This window comes from Anopheles maculipalpis, chromosome 3RL, assembly GCF_943734695.1.
Source record: "Anopheles maculipalpis chromosome 3RL, idAnoMacuDA_375_x, whole genome shotgun sequence".
Lineage (NCBI taxonomy): Eukaryota > Metazoa > Arthropoda > Insecta > Diptera > Culicidae > Anopheles > Anopheles maculipalpis.
In genome coordinates, this window is record NC_064872.1 from 83,176,291 (window position 1) to 83,195,411 (window position 19,121).

Genomic DNA, 19,121 nt, shown 5'->3' on the forward strand with positions numbered 1-19,121 from the left:
TCAGAAATCCGCATCGAGCGTGAACACATTGTCAAGACGGTTTGCCATCACACCCCACTTTTGGTATTCGCCCACCTTCTTCTCGAAAAAGTTCGTCTTGCCCTCGAGCGAGATGAACTCCATGAAGCTGAACGGATTCTTCGTGTGGTAGACCTGAAACGACGAGATAATAGTATTTAGAAAAGACCCTCGTTCCCCAACTACAAACCACCACAAACAAACAGTGTAAAAACTTGATTTCCTTACCTTGTCACAACCCAGCTCCAGCAGCAAACGATCGGCCACAAACTCAATGTACTGAGACATCAGATCGCAATTCATTCCAAGCATATCGACCGGCAGGGCTTTCGTCAAAAATTCTTGCTCAATCACCACCGCATCGCGGATAATCTCCGTCACGCGCTCCTTCGAAGGTTTCTGCACCAGATACTTGAACATTAGGCACGCGAAATCGCAATGCAGTCCTTCGTCGCGCGAAATTAGCTCGTTCGAAAAGGTAAGTCCCGGCATCAGGCCACGCTTCTTCAGCCAGAAAATGGACGCAAAGCTACCGCTGAAGAAAATACCCTCGACGGCTGCAAACGCGACGACCCGTTCACCAAAGTTGGCCTTCTTGCTCGAGATCCAGTTCAACGCCCAATCGGCCTTCTTTTTCACGCACGGTAGCGTTTCGATGGCATTAAACAGGAACTCCCTGATACAATCGGGACAGGAAACGTTAATTATTCGGACTGTTGATTTTGTTGTACCGAAAAGACACACCACATACCTTTGCTTCGAGTCACGGATGTACGTATCGATCAGAAGGGAGTACATCTCGCTGTGAACGTTTTCCATCGCAATCTGGAAGCCGTAGAAGCAGCGCGCTTCCGTCACCTGTACCTCCTGGCTGAAACGTTCGACCAGATTTTCGTTCACAATACCATCGGACGCAGCAAAGAAGGCCAGAACGTGCGAGATAAAGTGACGTTCGCTCGGTTTTAGCGCATCCCAGTCCTTCATGTCTTTCGATAGGTCAACCTCTTCCACGGTCCAAAAGGATGCTTCGGCCTGCAATTAAACGGAACCCAACAAACACCCGCCTTTAGTGTCCGCATTTCGAATGGTTGCGTAATTGTACTATTGCCATCTGCCACTTACCTTCTTGTACATCTGCCATATGTCCGGATACTGGATGGGGAAGATCACAAAGCGTCGTGGGTTGTCTCGCAGCAGTGGTTCGATAGACGGATCGAATGGTGCCGATTCACGCAGATGCACCTCGGACAGTTCGCTCTTGGCCAGCTCTTTCGGGTCGGACGTACCTTCATCGGCCGGTGCCTTGTTTTCCTCCATCGCGGTTGCCTTGGTCGGGGAGGTTACGTTAGCGCCACTTTCCGTCAGCACTTTGCGAGTGTTCTGGAATACGGGAGGTGCCAATACGGAAAGGATAAGTCGAAAGGAATAAGCAATACGCCAATGTGGCAAAACTCTTTAGAAGTAGCCACAGAATGCAAAGCAGTAAGCAGGCATGTAACAGTAAACAGACCAACATTTATCGACTATCGATATCGAAAAGGTTTGCTTGGATCGCTAACCGGATCCGCAATATCTATGAAAGTACCTCCAAGTGCACACTTTGGTTTGTTTATTTCCTGTTCAGCGCAACCCTCGATAGCCCTTTTCGCGTACTACACTCACGATAGTGAGAAACATTGTTTTTTATTTTGTTTTATTTACGTTTTCAATCCAATTCCACACAGCCCTAGCACTGGTGCAAACGCTCACAAATACGTAATGCGCATGTTTGACAGATGCCGCCGTGAATCAGCTCCCTTTTCGCTTCCGGAAACCCTTTTCAACCGGCAACCGATCAACCGTTAGAACAACAAATTTTACTGGAAGTTCCAGGTAGGCCCGCGCAGACCATCATCGTCCTCAAGGGATAAATCAGCTGTTTTTCGAGGGGGGGAGGGGGGGTGTAAACAAATTTTGGGCATAAATTCTTCTTCGAGAAGAAACCTCTTCAAGGTTGCGAACTATATATCTGTCTCGCTCTAACGAGGGGCGGTGGATCGGGATGAGCGTTTTTCTTATGCTGTTGGAATTCTTCGGATGCATAAGGACAGGTCTGTGTAAAATAGCATAATTTTATAGTAAATTCTAACTTTAAAAAATAATTTTTTTCATGTGTCGTTTAATGTTTCTCCAAAAGTGAAAAAGTTTTGGTAGTGCGTTATCTTTCAAACACACGCGGCGTAAAACGGACGCCAACCGACGCCAGTACGTGTATTTTCTTGTACAAACACACACATTTCCCACCCACGGTGGGAGAATAGGCGCGTTTCTAAGGGTTTTATCTTCATTTGAAGCGCGCTCTACACATTTGGGGGGAAAAATGAGGTGCGTTTTGGAGGGAAATTCAGTTGACAGTCAGGCGAACGCTGAACAAATGCGCGCCTTCCGACGTGTCACTTATTTTCACAGATAGACCTATCTCCCCCGCAGTGCTGCAGGAAAGCTTGACCCGCTGTGTGAATTGTAATAGTCTGGCTTGTTCTAGCTTATACCAAACAGAGAGATGATGTAAAGGCTCTGCTTATCTTCGGCTATAGTCTCATGAATCTTCAATCGAACAGGTGAAATATGGAATAAAGAAATCCCTCTCAGGTGTCGCAAAAGCATCACAGGAAGCATGGTAAAGTACATTCCGAACGCCATGCTTGACTCGATGTAAATGTTACATGCTATTTGAAGGCACATAAGCGTGGACTTTTAATAATTCCCACAAGCAAGCAATTACACCACATTGTAGCCCACATGTGTACAATAACCCTTCCCTTTCCCGCCTCCTTCCTTACCTTGATGATAGTTTCCATGTTTTCAGCAAAATTTTCCTTTTCCAGAACCATCTTTTCGTCGCACCCAAAAAATCAGTGTACAAACACACAAATACAAAACAATCCAACCGGCTTTACTAAAATAGCTACACTTTACACCAGACTACACTTTTCGGTATGATTCTGGCTGCTACCTTTGTCTTCCTGGGCTAACACTACGAGCTTGCTGCGCCAAGAGAATGCGTCCGTTTTCTGTCGAGATATGATTGGCAAATGAATGGAACGCAGCACCGCCAGAATCTGGTCCCGGTGTCGATGGCGCCAAAAACTTTTCCATTCCGTTTTTCTTGCTGGTGCATCTTGTTTATACAGTAGATTCAACACTGGTAGAAGATGACTTTTCCTAGTTTATTTTGATAATGATCAAAAGTGATGCAGAATCGACGAACCATGTGCGCCCTCTAGCAGAAAAATAAAGCAATATAAGTTGTAGAGAAAAACCGCCTGTCATAAGAATTTAAAGATTTTTTGCTAAAAAATATTTTTGATGTAAGAAAAACTATAATAAAAAGTTGCTTTAAACGGTTCTATATGCTTTTTTCCACAAAGTCCTAAGTAAGAACTTTCAATAATATAACATGCAAAACTGACAATTGCTGATTCTCTCCCAAGAGCAAACTTACTATTGCATCTCACTCATTCAACAGACGTCTGTATCTTCGAGTGAAAACAATTTAAAAATATTTTTTTACTTCTTTGGTACAATAATTTCAAGAGTAGTTGGCCTTCCCTTTACTATCTTTATTGATTTAATGTAACCATCCATGTAATCCTACTTACGAAGAGACAGTCCGAACGGCATATGATATTCTGCCGTGTGAATATCGATGCAACCTTGGCCACAATAAATTGCACTCTATACTATCTTAGCACCCCCCAAATGAACACATTTCCTGGATGGACCACAATCAAAACAGGGCATGGGACATTTTCTCAATTTTAAATCGCCTTATGATGAAATCCTGGCACATGTAAAAGTTACCTACATAGAGCACAGAGAAAAAACTAAAGGCCCCGGGCCAAGGAAAATTTCAAACCGCTGAAATCGATGCTAAATAGTTAAAAAATCTCAAATTGACAATTTTAGATTTTTCTCCATTTGTCTGTGTTGGTGCTTGTGTATGCGTCTGGTTAATAAAACAGGATTTTCATGTGAAAAATTGTCAAAAAACACAAAAAAGTTTACCGCCTTGCCGTTATTCAGTTAATAAAAAAAATCCAAAACACACACTCGAAATTTTGATTCTGAAAATTTTCATGAACCGTGCTTTTTATGTGTCCTTGACCTACAACTTACAAATTAAATTGCTAGTTCCAGATTGTAAATAAAATTCAAATAATTAAAAGAATGAGAAAGGAATTTCTCACCAAAATTTCCTTCTCACCGGTCTTCTCATCAGGCGACCGTGAGATATTAATGTCAAATTTTGCGCACCGGGCGCAACCCCGTCGCTGGCAGATGTTCAGTCAAAAATTAGCGGTTCTAAACCCACCGGCGGAATTGTAAACGCGCGCTCAATGCAAGCACTCGTCGCCATATTGTTATTTATTTGCAAGCCGTACATTTCGTCGCAAATCGCGCCGTCCGGTGTGTGTGTGTGTTATTCCAGGTGCTGCACAGGCATGTGTGTAGCCGATTCCTTGCCACTAGTTCCGGTGTGCGCCTGCTAGATCGTTTCTATCCAGTTGGACAGATTTGCTGAAAGTTGTGTGTTGTGTACTGTCTTGCCCATAGCCTGCCCCGTTCTGGATGACAGTTGGCGAAGACGCTGGTTTCAGTCACATTTTGCATGCTAGAGAGGTGTGTGTGTTGCTTGAGCAGCATCATACGTTCGTAGTGAGAAATCCTTGGCAAAAGGAGTGTGCATAGGGTAGTTTCCCTGCGGTAATTAGTAACGGAAGCCAATACACTTCCCGTCAACAAGATGTCAAACATTGCGCTGGACAAAGACTGCTTCTTCCGGCGAATAAAGCGGCTGTACGCAAACTGGAAGGTAGGGGTACACAACATCATCATCATCGGCACGGCACGGAGGTGTCATTTGTGTGCCTTTTCACGGAACTGGTTCCAACGTTTGCTTTCGTTTAACAGGATCCGGAATTCAATCATGATGATTCGCTGACGAAGGTGGACTGCATCATGACGGCGGTCGGTGTGGACGAGGAAACGTTCTACAGCAAATCGACGTCACTGCAGACCTGGCTGTTCGGGTACGAGCTAACCGACACGATCAGCATATTTTGCGACAATGCCATCCTGTTTCTGACCAGCAAGAAGAAGATTGAGTTTCTGAAGCAAATAGAAAAAGACACGGAAGATGGTCTGCCACCGATACGTTTACTCGTACGGGACAAGGTTAGTGGTGGAGCAGAAAGATCCCCGTGTTTATTCCGCATCGGATTTGGGTTTCTATAATGGTAATTTTCGTTCTCTTTCTTTCCAATGTAGAATGACAAGGATAAAGCCAACTACGAGAAGCTGTACGACGCGATGAAGGCATCGAAAGCCGGCAAAACGGTTGGTGTGTTCACGAAGGACAACTTCCCGGGAGAGTTCTGTGAGAATTGGCGCGCATTCTTGAAGGATAAGCATCTAACCAACGTAGATATCAGTGTGCCGATGGGATACATCATGTGTCCGAAGGAAGATTCGGAACTTACCACCATCAAGAAAGCATGTCTCGTGACGATTGACGTGTTCAACAAGTATCTGAAGGATCACATCATGGAAATTATCGATGCGGACAAGGTAAAGGCCAAAAAGAACTGACCGTGTGTGTGTGTGTGAGCTTTGTTTATTAATGCTATTACTACATTTACAGAAAGTGAAGCATGTCAAACTAGCGGAAGGTGTCGAATCGGCCCTTACCGACAAGAAGTATGTGAGCGGCGTCGATACGAACCAGCTGGACATGTGCTATCCCGCCATCATACAGTCCGGTGGCAACTACAGCTTGAAGTTCAGTGCGTTCAGCGACAAAAACTATCTCCACTTTGGATCGATCATCTGTGCGCTGGGCGCACGATACAAATCGTACTGCTCGAACATTGTCCGCACGCTACTCGTCAACCCGACGGACACCATCCAGAAGCATTACAATTTTTTGCTCAACCTAGAGGAAGAATTGTTAAAAAGTCTCGTCCCCGGCAAGCGGCTTTCCGAGGTGTACGATGTGGGGCTGGAGTACGCGAAAAAGGAGGAACCGAAGCTGGTGGATAAGCTGACGAAAACGTTTGGCTTTGCGACCGGGCTGGAGTTCCGCGAAAACTCCATGACGATCGGTCCGAAGTGTTTGGCGGTGCTGAAGAAGGGAATGGTGTTTAGCCTGAATGTGGGACTGGCCGGGTTAGAGAATGCCGAAGCATCCGACAAGGAGTCGAAGGTGTACGCACTGTTCGTCGGCGATACGGTGCTGGTGACGGATGAGGCGCAAGCGGTCGTGCTGACACAATCGAAGAAGAAGATAAAAAATATTGGCATCTTCCTGAAGGATGACGATGAGGACGATGAGGAGGAGGAGGAGAAGGATACGGAACAGGCGCCGGAAATTTTGGGCCGCAGCGGTAAACGCTCGACCGTGCTGGAGAGCAAGCTGCGCAATGAGCAAAGCTCTGAAGAGAAGCGTAAACAGCATCAGAAGGAGCTAGCGATCGCTTTGAACGAGAAGGCAAAGGAACGGTTGGCAAAGCAGGCGGGTGGCAAGGAGGCGGAAAAGGTGCGAAAATCGACCGTTTCTTACAAGAGCGTTAATCAGATGCCGCGGGAACCGGAGGTGAAGGAATTGAAGCTGTATGTTGGTAAGTGGCGTTGGCAGATTTTGGGCGGGTGAAGTAATGGTAGACTTCACTTTTTGACCGTGCTTTTTGTGGTTCTCTATCCCTGGCTTCAGATCGCAAGTATGAAACGGTTATCATGCCAATCTTTGGAGTACCGGTTCCGTTCCACATCTCGACCATTAAGAACATTTCCCAATCGGTCGAAGGCGACTACACATATTTGCGTATCAATTTCTTCCATCCGGGTGCTACGATGGGTCGAAATGAGTCCGGCATGTATCCCAATCCAGATGCGACGTTCGTCAAAGAGGTGTAAGTATAGCTCTGTGTGGCTTTATTTTTTTGTGCTTCCATATTAACGCTTTTCGGCACTTCTTTCCAGTACTTACCGTTCGACAAATACGAAAGAACCGGGAGAGATAGCGGCACCTTCGTCCAACCTTAACACAGCATTCCGGCTCATCAAGGAGGTCCAGAAGCGCTTCAAAACGCGCGAAGCCGAAGAGCGCGAAAAGGAAGATTTGGTTAAGCAGGACACACTGGTGATGTCACAGAACAAGGGTAACCCGAAGCTGAAGGATCTCTACATACGACCGAACATCGTAAGCAAACGTATGACCGGTTCGCTCGAGGCGCACGTTAACGGTTTCCGCTACACGTCCGTACGCGGCGATAAGGTGGACATACTGTACAACAACATCAAGAGCGCATTCTTTCAACCGTGCGATGGCGAAATGATCATTTTGCTACACTTCCATCTAAAGCACGCGATTATGTTCGGCAAAAAGAAGCACCTGGATGTACAGTTTTACACCGAGGTGGGAGAAATTACGACCGATCTTGGTAAACATCAGCACATGCACGATCGGGATGATTTGGCCGCGGAGCAGGCAGAGCGGGAGCTACGCCACAAGCTTAAGACGGCGTTCAAAAGCTTCTGCGAAAAGGTAGAGCTAATGACGAAGCAACAGATCGAGTTTGATACACCGTTCCGGGAGCTCGGCTTTCCGGGTGCACCGTTCCGTAGCACAGTATTATTGCAGCCGACGTCTGGTAGCTTGGTGAATCTGACCGAGTGGCCACCGTTCGTCATAACGCTGGAGGACGTCGAGCTGGTACACTTTGAGCGTGTCCAGTTTCATCTGCGCAACTTTGACATGATATTTGTGTTTAAGAACTATCAGCAGAAGATAGCGATGGTCAATGCGATACCGATGAACATGCTCGATCACGTGAAGGAGTGGTTAAAGTGAGTAAATGTGGGAGATAGGTTGGTGGGGTGGCGAGTTCTAACTGTTTTTCCTTCTCACTATTTTAGTTCATGCGATATTCGCTACTCGGAGGGCATACAGTCGCTGAATTGGGCCAAAATTATGAAAACCATTACGGACGATCCGGAAGGATTCTTTGACAGTGGTGGCTGGACGTTCCTGGATCCCGAATCGGAGGGTGAGGGTGAGGCAAACAGTGAGACCGAAGATGAGGAGGACGATGCGTATGAACCGACCGATGATGATGATGAGGAGGAGTCCGATTCTGAGGATTACTCCGAAGCGTCCGAAGATGATGATACAGGAAGTGAAGAAGGTAAGCGAGGGATTAAGAATAATGAGGAATCAAATGCTTATTTAAAATCTTTTTTCCTTTATAGATCTTGGTTCGGATGAAGAGTCGGGCAAGGATTGGTCCGATCTGGAGCGGGAAGCTGCAGAGGAGGATCGGAACCGTGAAAAGGACGATTATGTTGATCGCAATTCGTCGAAAAAACGATCCCACCATAGGTAAGTGTTAGCCATTTCGTGTGGAACTCAGTGTGATACTGTTGTACAGCTTGTAAAGTTAAGCGTGCACTGCAATTATCTTTCTCCTTACTCATTGGACATTACTATATGCAAATCGTACACACGTGTTTTACACGCCTTTTACTCACGGACTCACGGTATACAAACTAATTTCACCTACGCATGCTTTCGCTCATTTGTTTCGGACGGTGATCGCGCGGTGATGGTCATTGCAGGCGAGATCGAGGAGTAGCTTCATCGAAGAAACGACATGAACATAATCGCAGGTCATTTGAGTAACTTCTGAAACATCGCAACAGGAATTGAGTCTTTAACTTTATTTAAGCGGCATTGGTGGATTTTTTTTCCATCTCTAATAACGTTGTTGGTCTCTAAAATCATGTTGGTCTCATCTCTAGGTCTTAAAAAATTAACTAGTTGGACCACCAGAGCACAACAGTGATCATTAAAACTTGAACCGAAAACTCTCTTTTTCTGCAATTCTATATTATCTGTAATTTTCGGAACGCTATATCTTAACTTCGACTAAACTCTACAGTATTTGCTAAACACTTTAATTGCCCAAAGGAAATTCTATCCTTCTAAAAACAGTCTATTATTCCTAATACATGCGTCATTATAGTAAAAAGCCGTAAAATAAGTTAAAGATCTTGAACCATATCCCATTTTTTTACGTATAAGCCAACCCATTCTTCCAGCGCTTGTTTTTCTGCTAAATATCGTCATCGTTATTAGCTACTCAAGCTAATTTATCATTCCTTTACTAAACTTTCTGTTCTCTCCCTCTCTCATTAGCTCCTCCAAGCATGGCAGCAGTCGGGATAAGAACCACAAGGACAAACACAACGATAAGAATCGTAGTGGCAGCAGTAGCAACAGCAAGCACAACAGCAGCAGTAGTCACAAGCGTTCGCGAGACGACAGCCGTGACAGTAACCACCATCACAAGAGCAAGAAATCGCGAAAATAAACCCCCCGAAACAACGGCAGGACGACGGTGCTTTCCCGGTAGCGCGAGAAAAGCGTATACGAATAACGATCATGCCCATCGGCCCCTCACAATTAGGATGGGTTTTGGTTCCGCCGTCTGCGAGATGAGGTTAATAAGTTTTATTTGGTAACACGTTAGTGTAAGCCAAATTTTCCATACACATACTCTGACACACCGTCGTAGTGTGAGCTGCTGCTGTTTTGCGTTTTTGCTCTCCGTGAGGTGGCTGGTACCCTTCAGAAAAAAACTTCAAGCAGATTAACGTTCAGCAACATATTCGTCTACAGACTGTTTAATTCGAATCGATTAATTCTCCAGCCCTACAAGAAATGTTCCCCCCAGTACGAGAGTTCTCTCTTGCATCTTTAGATCTTCAGTGGAGCAAAATGGCACAGAAGGAAAAGATTTGTGAAAATTATCCCCTACACATTATTGATTGCATACATTAACAACGGTAGAAAACACGTACATATTAATGGTAAATATACGTATATGTCCATCCCTAAGGATAGCGAAAAGGGGTTTTTGTTTATTTGTTGTATAGATTTTTCTGGGTCCGATGAAAGTCGAGAAGCACCGTAGTACTGAGATGATCGGAAAACTCGATCAAGGATTGAATTCTCTTTCTAAAGGCAATGTACAGGCAAACCGATCTCCGAAAGTCTCGAACCTCCCAATAAGTCGGGAGTCCCTCCTTCGTCACTGGCAGGATATCTACTCCTTGGAGAAAACTAGGAAACTAATATTTTTTTTAAATATTCTGTACCACTCGAGGAGTTGGTGGTGGAATCCATAGAATACACGATTATCAGAAAAAAAGAATCCACCGATCCATTTAGATACGCTTACTGTTAAATTTTTATCTTATTAATCTCTGCAACTGCAAGTTCGATACGAAATTCGAACCTTGATCCTGGCGCGTATAGATTGGCAAATCTTCGTCTTCCACAAATCGCTTGGTTAGCCACACCTTTCTATATATACCTTGCAATTCCTATTGTCAAAGAGCGGTTTGTAAACAAACCCGTTCAAAAACCTAAACAATACATTATCAAACCTAGAAAAATCAGACTAAATTTACTTAAATTACAACACAAAGCAGGAAAAAAATGATACCGGCACTATTATTTCTGTCCGACACAGACGATAGTGCAGACGATTCTTCGGATGAGATTGATAACGGTTGCTGGGCTAATGAAAGTTCAACAACAAATAGTGCACGAAACCGGGAATCAATTCCTAGCGATCAAGACAATGGATGGTAAAATTACGGTAAAATAATAAAAAAAAACTACATCTAATTTAATTTATACGTTTTTATAGGTTCTTAAAATACTTCCACGTTTCACGAGGTGTATTTAAAATACTGTACGAGGGTATATTGCCAAAGCTTACCACAACCGAACGTGGGCCTACGGTTTACGAAAAACTATCAGCCGCGTTACGGTATCTTGCTAAAGGCACCTGTACCAGTGATCTGGGCGTTGGTGGTTATAAAGCTATGCCACGGAAAGCATTTCAAAGGATGTTTCTAGATACGCTAGCTGCGATACATGATTTGGTTTACAGCAAGTATGTCTCACTAAATCGGAATGCTAGCGAACAGCAACAGCAAGGGAAAAGCTCTTTTGCAGGACAATTTCCGCTGCTGGCTGGTGTGGGACTGTGCGCGATTGGAACACATATAGAAATAGCTGAGCCAGCAGAGGATAAGTATCTGTTTTACTACAAGTATGGCGCGTACTGCCTCAATGCATTGTTGGTAAGTTTAGCACGATTGCATTAAAATCGACTGCTTCGCATTCTTTTCAAAGACCAAAAACACTGCCTTACTTCTATAACTACCTACTCCGGGCTGCAGGAGCTTATCAAGCTTATTGGAAGTCATATCCTAATTTCACTATATTACACAACACTAACCTTGCATAAGATTTTTTTAAGACTGATTCAAATCAAATAAATATGTTGTACAACACAAAGATAGAACATTTTCAAATAATAAATAAATGATTTTCAGATAACAATTGCTTATCCTAGGTACAAAAAAAATACAGCTTTGGAAGGGAAAAATGAATGGAAGAAAATTTTTCTAGGTTCTTAACTAAATGTTATTAAATCGGCAACAAATGGCCTCACTTTTCTTGCAAATTTCATGCAAACATGGCAAGCTGATCAAGCTTTATTAAGATACAAGCTTTAAAATGCAACAAAATTAAATCGCCCATACAAAATATATGACCTACCCCCCGGGTATTCCAAATGTTTCAAGTTGGTAGCTCCATTATATTAAATGTCACTGAAAAATAAAAATGCAAAACATATCCGGGTCGGTGGTCATTGAAATAAAGGTTAACCAACAAATTTCTTCTATTCCAGATTTGTGATCAGAATAAACGCATTAGGTACGCTAATGCAAGCTTCTACGCTGCCATGAATGATGTACATTTATGGTCCAGCTCGGGGTTGGATAGCTATTTTAGTGACGAGTATTATAACGGAAGTGCAAACTGTTATGTATTAGGTAAGACTGGCTCCGTAAATTTAACTATTTTAAAATATATTAATTTTTTTCTCTTTCTTTTAAAAGCAAGTTCCACATTTCCTTGCAAAATGTGGCTAATCACACCAAAGCAAGACGCTAAGCCCAACAGCCCCGAGGCTGCATTTAACGAACAGCACGAAAAAGCATTTGCAGCTGCGGTGGAAACAATGCGACTGTTAAAGGACCGCTTTAGATGCCTGCTGGGCAATCCACCCATCCCATACAAACCTGCCGAATGTGCCACCATCGTAAAAGTCTGTTGTGCGCTTCACAACATGTGCATGGAGTGCGAAACAGTTCAATAACAATTTCCATTGCATCTATTTCCTTGAATGCGTTTTTATTTCGATTTTAATACCTCCGTGAAATCACGCAGCGCATCACAAACATTCCTCATATTCTCGTTCAACGCTTCACACGTTTTTGTTATCGCTCGCATCTCACCGATCAGTTCCTCATTTTGTGCCAGAGAAGCATTTACCGCGGTAATTAGCATTTGGTTAGTTTCGAGCGCTTTGCGAAAGTTTGCTTCCCTAGCTCGCTTTCTAGTCGATGAGTCGAAAGCAGAGGCAGAATCGCTTCTACTGCTGGATCCTCCATTTCCCAGCGGATCCATATCGTTTCGATGCATTTTGATGGTTATGTTTGGAAGTTTCTCCAACCGTTTCTGGCACGCCCGTATCCTTTCCGAGGAACGTGTTGTCGATTCGTTCCTATCGTCATCGGACCCCGCGTCATCCTGCAGCAACGCTCCCTCCATATTAGAATCGGTGTGGTCTTCCGCGTCGAACTGGGTTGTCTCTTCGTCATGCATATCTTCCGATCCGGAACCGACCTCTTCCGTTAACTTTGCTTTCTTTATCTCATAGCCCAACAGCTTCATCACTCGTCTATGTGTGGGTGAAAGGTGCTTTGGATAAATGCCTGCAGCAATGTCCGCATTGTATTGCGTTGCCCGCTTTTTCAAGCTGCACTTATAGTCAAACCAAGCCTGACAACAACAAAAAACGGGAAACGGGATACGGATGGTGATTATTTTATCGTGCCTGAAGGAGATGGTAGTTTTTACCCTTTTCCATCCGGTAACATCTTTACGTGCCGGTCCTATATCGTTTAAGTTGCTGGCAACCTTTCGCCAGAATCCGTTTTGCGAACCCCGTACCAAGTTTCGTGCGATATCTGGTTCCGCTTCGAGGCAGGTTATCAGTCGGTTAAGCTGTTGGTTTGTTATTCGGGAAATTCTCCTGAGAAGATAGTGTTGGGTTTGAAGAAAATTAGTAAAAGTTAACTACATCTGCATAAAATAGTACTTACGTATTAGTTTTGTTTCGATCCATGGTATGTTCGAAATATACTTAGTGTGTTATTTAACTTTTAAATAGCGCAAAGAAATACTTCTCACAGAGCCGGGAGATTCGGAAATGGTTTCCCACCGGATTTAAAAAAAACAAACACGACACAAGAAATCGGACGCCGCTCCACAAACAAAACGAAAAATAAACATGTAAACATGTGAGCTGTCAAAAAAATGCATTGACATTAGAGGATCAAGCATTCAAAATTTGAAAAAAGCATACTATCAAAAATCGTTCGACAGAGCAGTGACTCTGTCCATCTATATTGTTTTTCTATACTCAATCTCTATATTCTATATAGTTCTACAGACAATATAGACAAATATAGATGTTGAACAATATAGACAAATCTATATTGTGCTATCCTTGAAGCTATTTTACAAAGAAAAAACTTGATTTTATATTCTTTTTTATATTTAGGTAGCAAATGGCTATCCTATGACAGGTTTGATCCAGTCTCCGAATCCACACTATTAAACAATCCGGTGCATTTTTGACGGCGGTGTTAGAACTGTCATCCCAGAAGCCAAAACTCGAAGCTGTTGTTTATTGCTGCTCCTTCGCATAATATTTTGCAATATTCACAGCAATAGTGCATCAAACATAGAAGCTTACGTATTGCTTTACGTTCACAAATTAAAGTTCTCTTCAATCATCATCACATCATCATCGATCCCGCTTGAAATAGAAGCGTACTAAATTGTGCCTTCCTGCCGAAAGACGCCCCTTGTTGGAGCTAGCAGCAGTCGCATCGCACAGCTCATAAAAGCTGACTCATAGCGTCGCAATGGACAGTGATAATGGCGAAGAGAATGCGGCCTCTCCATTGGAAACCCTCAACGATGAACGGCACCGAAGCCGATCCCCACTGGAAACGGTAGCCGAGGAAGCGGAAGGTAGGAAACATTTCCCGGTCACTTTTTTACACGCTTTTTGGGTTGAACTTTGTATGCTCGCTTGGGACGCATTCTCATTGTGTGTACGTAGTGTATAGCAAAAAACTGTATCTGTCCTTCTTCCTATGTACGTTGGGCGTGTAGTTTCAGTATTGTAGTATAGCATTTGTTGCGTTGTGCTCAATGGGGTGTTAAGGTGTAATGTCTTTGTCGCTTTCATTGTAGGGTATCAACCCATTCCGGTAACACCGCAAACGGTATGGAGTTCGTATCCGCTTCTGGTAGAGGACAGCACCAGGGTCCTGCTGGCACCGTCGCTCGAACAGACATTGCGGTATTTTTTCACCCGCCGCGGTAAGGACGTCACGGAGATAAGCCGCAGCGATCTGCTGATAGTACTTATCTACGTGCTCGCCCTAGAGACGGGCTTGACACCGAAGGGTGCCTCACTGCCGTCCGCCTTACGGTCGGAGAGACAACACTGCCACCGGTCGTTCGATAAACGGCTCGTGCACCATTTCGCCACCCGGCTGCCGATGGACTGGTTCCGGAATTCGGCTGGCCCTTACCGGTGCGAGCTGGAGTTGGTACACGAGAAAGCCACCAGGAGCAATTTGAGCTGCGCGCTCGTTGCTTTCTGCAGCGGAGACATGCTCGTGGTGAACCTGCTGCCACACTATGGGCTGAAGGCATCCCTTTCTACCACCATACCTATCAGCTATCACGTACCGGCGGTCAATGCGGACCGGCTTCCCTTTTGCTTCCAGTATCTGGCGGGGCTTTCGGTGAAGGTAAAGAACGAACTGCTCGTACCGTTTCGGAACCATATGTACAGGTCCATACTAACCATCAGCCCATCGCTGCAAGGCATACCGGACGAGGTGCTGTTAAAGGTGATGGCGCACTTGGATAATACCTCGATAAATCAGCTAAAGCGCGCCATAACTCCGGTGCCTTAGCCTATGGTAATGTTACATATAAAAAGTTGTGTATGAATGTTGAGCTGAGCCGTAATAAAGTTAATATGCCCCTATATCATTACTGTAATTGTACGTGTCGTGTTGTACTCATATTTATATTAGCTTTCGCATCTTTGTTTGTATTTTTCATGTAGGATTGGTGTGGTTGAAAGAACGCTTGCATTAAAGGCTACTTCTTGTAGCGAATACTCGTATTATATTTTTATCAGCAAATTTAAAATCGCCCACATTTCCAGATGAAACCGAAGACGAAATGCTGCGTCAACGGATTGAAGCGTTGACTATTTTGAGCAATGAAATAGCCGCTCCATCGATGCTGTCAAATGACTCACAATCGTTGGCCGAATTTCCTGTGCGAGATGAAGTTGGTAAGTGTGGAAAAGAACATCCAAAATACACAAAATCATTTTATAAAAAAAAGCGCCATATTTTCAAAAAATCCATTCAACTATCCTCCTCCCTTCTAATCGACGATTTGACACAAGCCCAAGGTTAATACAAAAACCATTTCGGGTATGGTTCGGGTCCGCGATTTTAAATCACTATTGCTCACCTGCTCTACCGCCGGGCAATTACCACCAAGCTTCACTCCCATAGTTAGTCACTATGGGATTTATCCTGCTTTTGGCCATAATTCAAAATTAAACGATGGTAGCAGTTGTGCAGCTTGGACTAGTAGTAGTGTAGCTTCGGCCAGTGGCGTTCGTATGTTGCGTGTCTCCACGAGTCTCCAGTGGTCCAGTGGTTCCATCGAGAGTGTGTGTTTTGTGTGTGAAAATTTAAATCAAAATTGTTGCAAAGTGTCGTGTCGAAACGAATCGGCTGCATTTGGTTGCACCGGCCCATTAAGGGCCCTCCCCCGGGAAGGTCAGTTTTATGCTTTACAGCTAGTTTCAGCCGTGGTGTAGTGTCAACAAAGCGCTGCTTTGGAATGTGTATGCGCGTGTGTGTGTGGAAATGGTGGTGTGCTGCTAGTGCTGCTGATGCGTGTGGTGGTTGTCAACGTTTAAACTCCGATCAGATCGAGTAAAATAACGAATAGCGAGGTAAAAAGTTGCGTGTTATGTGAAATGGAGCAGCACGGTGTATTAGTTGGCTAAACAAAAGTTAGTGAAAAACGTCCCTTTTTGGTTTCGCGATGGCAAATGTGTGGAATTGTGTGCCATTCCGCGTTCAAAGAAATTGTGCGTGAGTTTTGTGTAGGGAAAAGTATGTGTGCGTGTGTCTGCTTGAGAGAGTTTGATTGAGTTTGTGTTGTAGGGGATGATGATGATCGTCAAGTGCATCGTTGGGGGATGGTTGCGTACAGTATAATGCATCATATGAAAAAAAAGAGTAGTACGTTAAGATTGTGGGAGCGCATTACTACGTATACGTTGTGCTTTTTTTCTGCCTGTAGTGTGTTAGTGAAATATCCATACGCGTACGCATACCAACGCGCGAACCCGTGTCGTGACCACGTATACATGCACACAAACACACATACGCTGCGTGTGCCTTTTCACTTCTCTGCCTATTTTCTTACTTTGTACTCCAAAAGTGCATGCTCCCTTTTTATCCACTTTCTTAAGGGATTTTTTTTGTGTTTGCTAAAATATGCAAATAACGAAACGTAAGAAATAATAAGCGCCCGTATTTCTTGCTATTACCGATTGAAAGGAAAGAAAAATTTGTTTTTTGTTTAAATTAGTAATTGGTTCAGGAAATTGTTTTTCTGGAGCCTCAGATGATTGAGCTTCAAGTTTTCAGTAAATTCAACTATGCATATGGCTACAAGCTTGTAGCAAAAACGCGACTATTTTTCATTGATTTCAGTCAAACAAATTTCAATCACGTTTGCCTGTTACTTAAGTTGCTACCTAAATGTTTGTATTAACGAGCGAATTAAGCGCTTGTTCTAATTAACAATTGTAAAACGCGGTCGATGTGTGTGCTTGCGTGTGTAAGTATCCGTTTCCGTAAAGAAGAGAAGTAAAAATGCGATTATATTGACGCGGTTTAAGTTTTTTACTCGCTAAATAACACTGCTATCGAGAACAGAAGAGAAAAAGGCAGATTAATAAGCGCGTGTTCAAAGCCGATCGAAAGCCATACGAAAAATAAGGCGAAACTGCGGATTGATTAGCATAACGACGAATTAGCATTGGAGATGTGTGGACGCGTCAAGACCATCATCGATGGCTGCTAGATTTGGCTTACAAACGGCTGCTGTGTTGATTGAAACATTCTGCCGATGATGCCGTAAAATAAGCGCAAGGTAAGTTGAGTTAGTAAATAAAAATGTAAATTTCAAGTTTAAATTTTTTTTTAGTTTTTAAAATTTATAAACAATTCATTTAATATGAATGTGAATAAAGGGGGAGAAAAAACAGGAACATTTATCCGTTCAGGAAATGCACACACCTGCACAAAAACTCCCTTCATTTGCACCTGTTCACAGCCCAAAAAGTTCTGGGTTGCTACCACCACCACCATCACCAACCATCCCGTACGCTATCTCTTTGTGCTGCGCGTACATGCATTCGTCCCCGTTTTGCAGTAGTGTGCGTGAAGCGTAGCATGAAACACAGCATCACAGCACGATGGAAGGGAAGATCCTTTTTTCCTGCGGTCTGCATATCCTAGTGCGACGAGCTTTGTTTGTATGCGCCGGCGTCCGAGATACGATACAGTAGTATTGGTGTGCAATTTCGTACACCGTTCTCTGTCGTTCTAATGCTCTCTTTCTTGTGCGATCCTTCCATTCCCGGTTGGTACCGGGATGTGGTATATTATGCTGTGGAGCATGAAGGGAACTTGTAGCACAAAAAAAAAAACCAGAAGCGATACCATTTTCCAAACTCTAGGCTACAACAATACTGTCTGTGCACGGTAAGCGGATGCTGTTCTTTGTCTTGTTGCCAAAAAAAAAAAACAAGAAAAGCTGCAAAAACTAAAATTAAAGCATATTAGCTGTTCTCGGGGGTGTAAAGTGGTAGACGAACAGGGTTAGTAGTAAGCAGGGATGGATAGACGAACACCACAGGATTTCGCTGTGCCGTATGGCTTGGAATCTCGGTCAGCTGCTGCGACACATTGTGGACGCGGTAACAAAGAGAGAAAGCCACGTGTATGTGGAGCGTTTTTTTTTTTGCTGTCCGATTTGCGGCCAGGTCGAGCTGTAAGGTTCCCGAGCCGTCCATCTGGATTGGCAAGTGCTAAATGGTGCATTTGTTTGGTGCAATAGATGCAGTTTGTTTCTACCCTTTTTTTTCGAAGATTGCACAAAGTTGCAACAGATGGAATTGATGACGTTTTGTTGCGGCAAGAAGGAGGAGAATTAACTTATCTTTGCCTTGCGAATTTTGTCTATGCATTATGTAGTATGAGTTTAAAAACTAGAGCTTAATAGAGACAAAACTTGGGCTGTCCGATGGAGGAGGTGACAGCTGCAAAGGCCTTCGAACGGCAGGACCAGGGATCAAATCCCATCTTGACTAAGTAGGTCGTTCAGCCAAGAAGAAACAGAAGAGCTTAGGAAATTTTAATGAAAAATAGATCATTTTCAAAACATTTGAAATGTAACAATTTAATTGTATTTTATTTGGGGTAGTTCTGTGACACATTGGCAGCACGACTGGGAATCAATTTCCGGACTATATTCCCATCTAAGTCTGATGCAGAAATTCTTGACGCTGGTCACCGGTCTATCTAGGTTTTTGTTTTCTAGCCTTAAAATTGTAGGTCCTGACGAGTTCTGGCGAGAAACTTCCTAACGGGGAACGGGTGGGGCTGTAGTGGCTCCTCCATCGCATCTCTCGAAGCATAGATACTATAGATAGATATAGAAAGTTGGTTTTAGACAGAGTCCTTGCCTGTGAAACGTACGTAGGCGTATGTGACCGAGGCTCAGGTTGGAT

General features: G+C 43.8%; 5 protein-coding genes across 5 annotated transcripts; 3 read left to right on the forward strand and 2 right to left on the reverse strand.

Annotated features, from left to right (window-relative positions):
• Positions 1-2,944, reverse strand: LOC126562412 (ribonucleoside-diphosphate reductase subunit M2). The gene is made up of 5 exons (XM_050218922.1): positions 2,841-2,944; positions 1,141-1,398; positions 770-1,050; positions 247-694; positions 1-153 (listed from the first exon to the last, which is right to left on the reverse strand). Exons 1-5 carry the CDS (start codon positions 2,889-2,891, stop codon positions 1-3), a joined length of 1,191 nt encoding a protein of 396 aa, XP_050074879.1. The 5' UTR covers positions 2,892-2,944.
• Positions 2,945-4,754: 1,810 nt separating this feature from the next.
• Positions 4,755-9,429, forward strand: LOC126561498 (FACT complex subunit spt16). The gene is made up of 9 exons (XM_050217679.1): positions 4,755-4,873; positions 4,972-5,235; positions 5,329-5,628; positions 5,702-6,677; positions 6,770-6,968; positions 7,039-7,905; positions 7,975-8,243; positions 8,308-8,437; positions 9,254-9,429. The coding sequence occupies exons 1-9, from the start codon at positions 4,805-4,807 to the stop codon at positions 9,426-9,428; spliced, it is 3,249 nt and encodes a 1,082-aa protein (XP_050073636.1). The 5' UTR covers positions 4,755-4,804; the 3' UTR covers position 9,429.
• A 1,129-nt stretch (positions 9,430-10,558) lies between these two features.
• On the forward strand, positions 10,559-12,296 carry LOC126562667 (putative nuclease HARBI1). Its single transcript, XM_050219229.1, has 4 exons — positions 10,559-10,710; positions 10,773-11,211; positions 11,826-11,970; positions 12,037-12,296. Exons 1-4 carry the CDS (start codon positions 10,559-10,561, stop codon positions 12,294-12,296), a joined length of 996 nt encoding a protein of 331 aa, XP_050075186.1.
• A 35-nt stretch (positions 12,297-12,331) lies between these two features.
• On the reverse strand, positions 12,332-13,328 carry LOC126561074 (uncharacterized). Its single transcript, XM_050217020.1, has 3 exons — positions 13,306-13,328; positions 13,061-13,235; positions 12,332-12,982 (listed from the first exon to the last, which is right to left on the reverse strand). Exons 1-3 carry the CDS (start codon positions 13,326-13,328, stop codon positions 12,332-12,334), a joined length of 849 nt encoding a protein of 282 aa, XP_050072977.1.
• An 805-nt stretch (positions 13,329-14,133) lies between these two features.
• On the forward strand, positions 14,134-15,201 carry LOC126561075 (uncharacterized). Its single transcript, XM_050217021.1, has 2 exons — positions 14,134-14,242; positions 14,468-15,201. Exons 1-2 carry the CDS (start codon positions 14,134-14,136, stop codon positions 15,199-15,201), a joined length of 843 nt encoding a protein of 280 aa, XP_050072978.1.
• Positions 15,202-19,121: the final 3,920 nt, after the last annotated feature.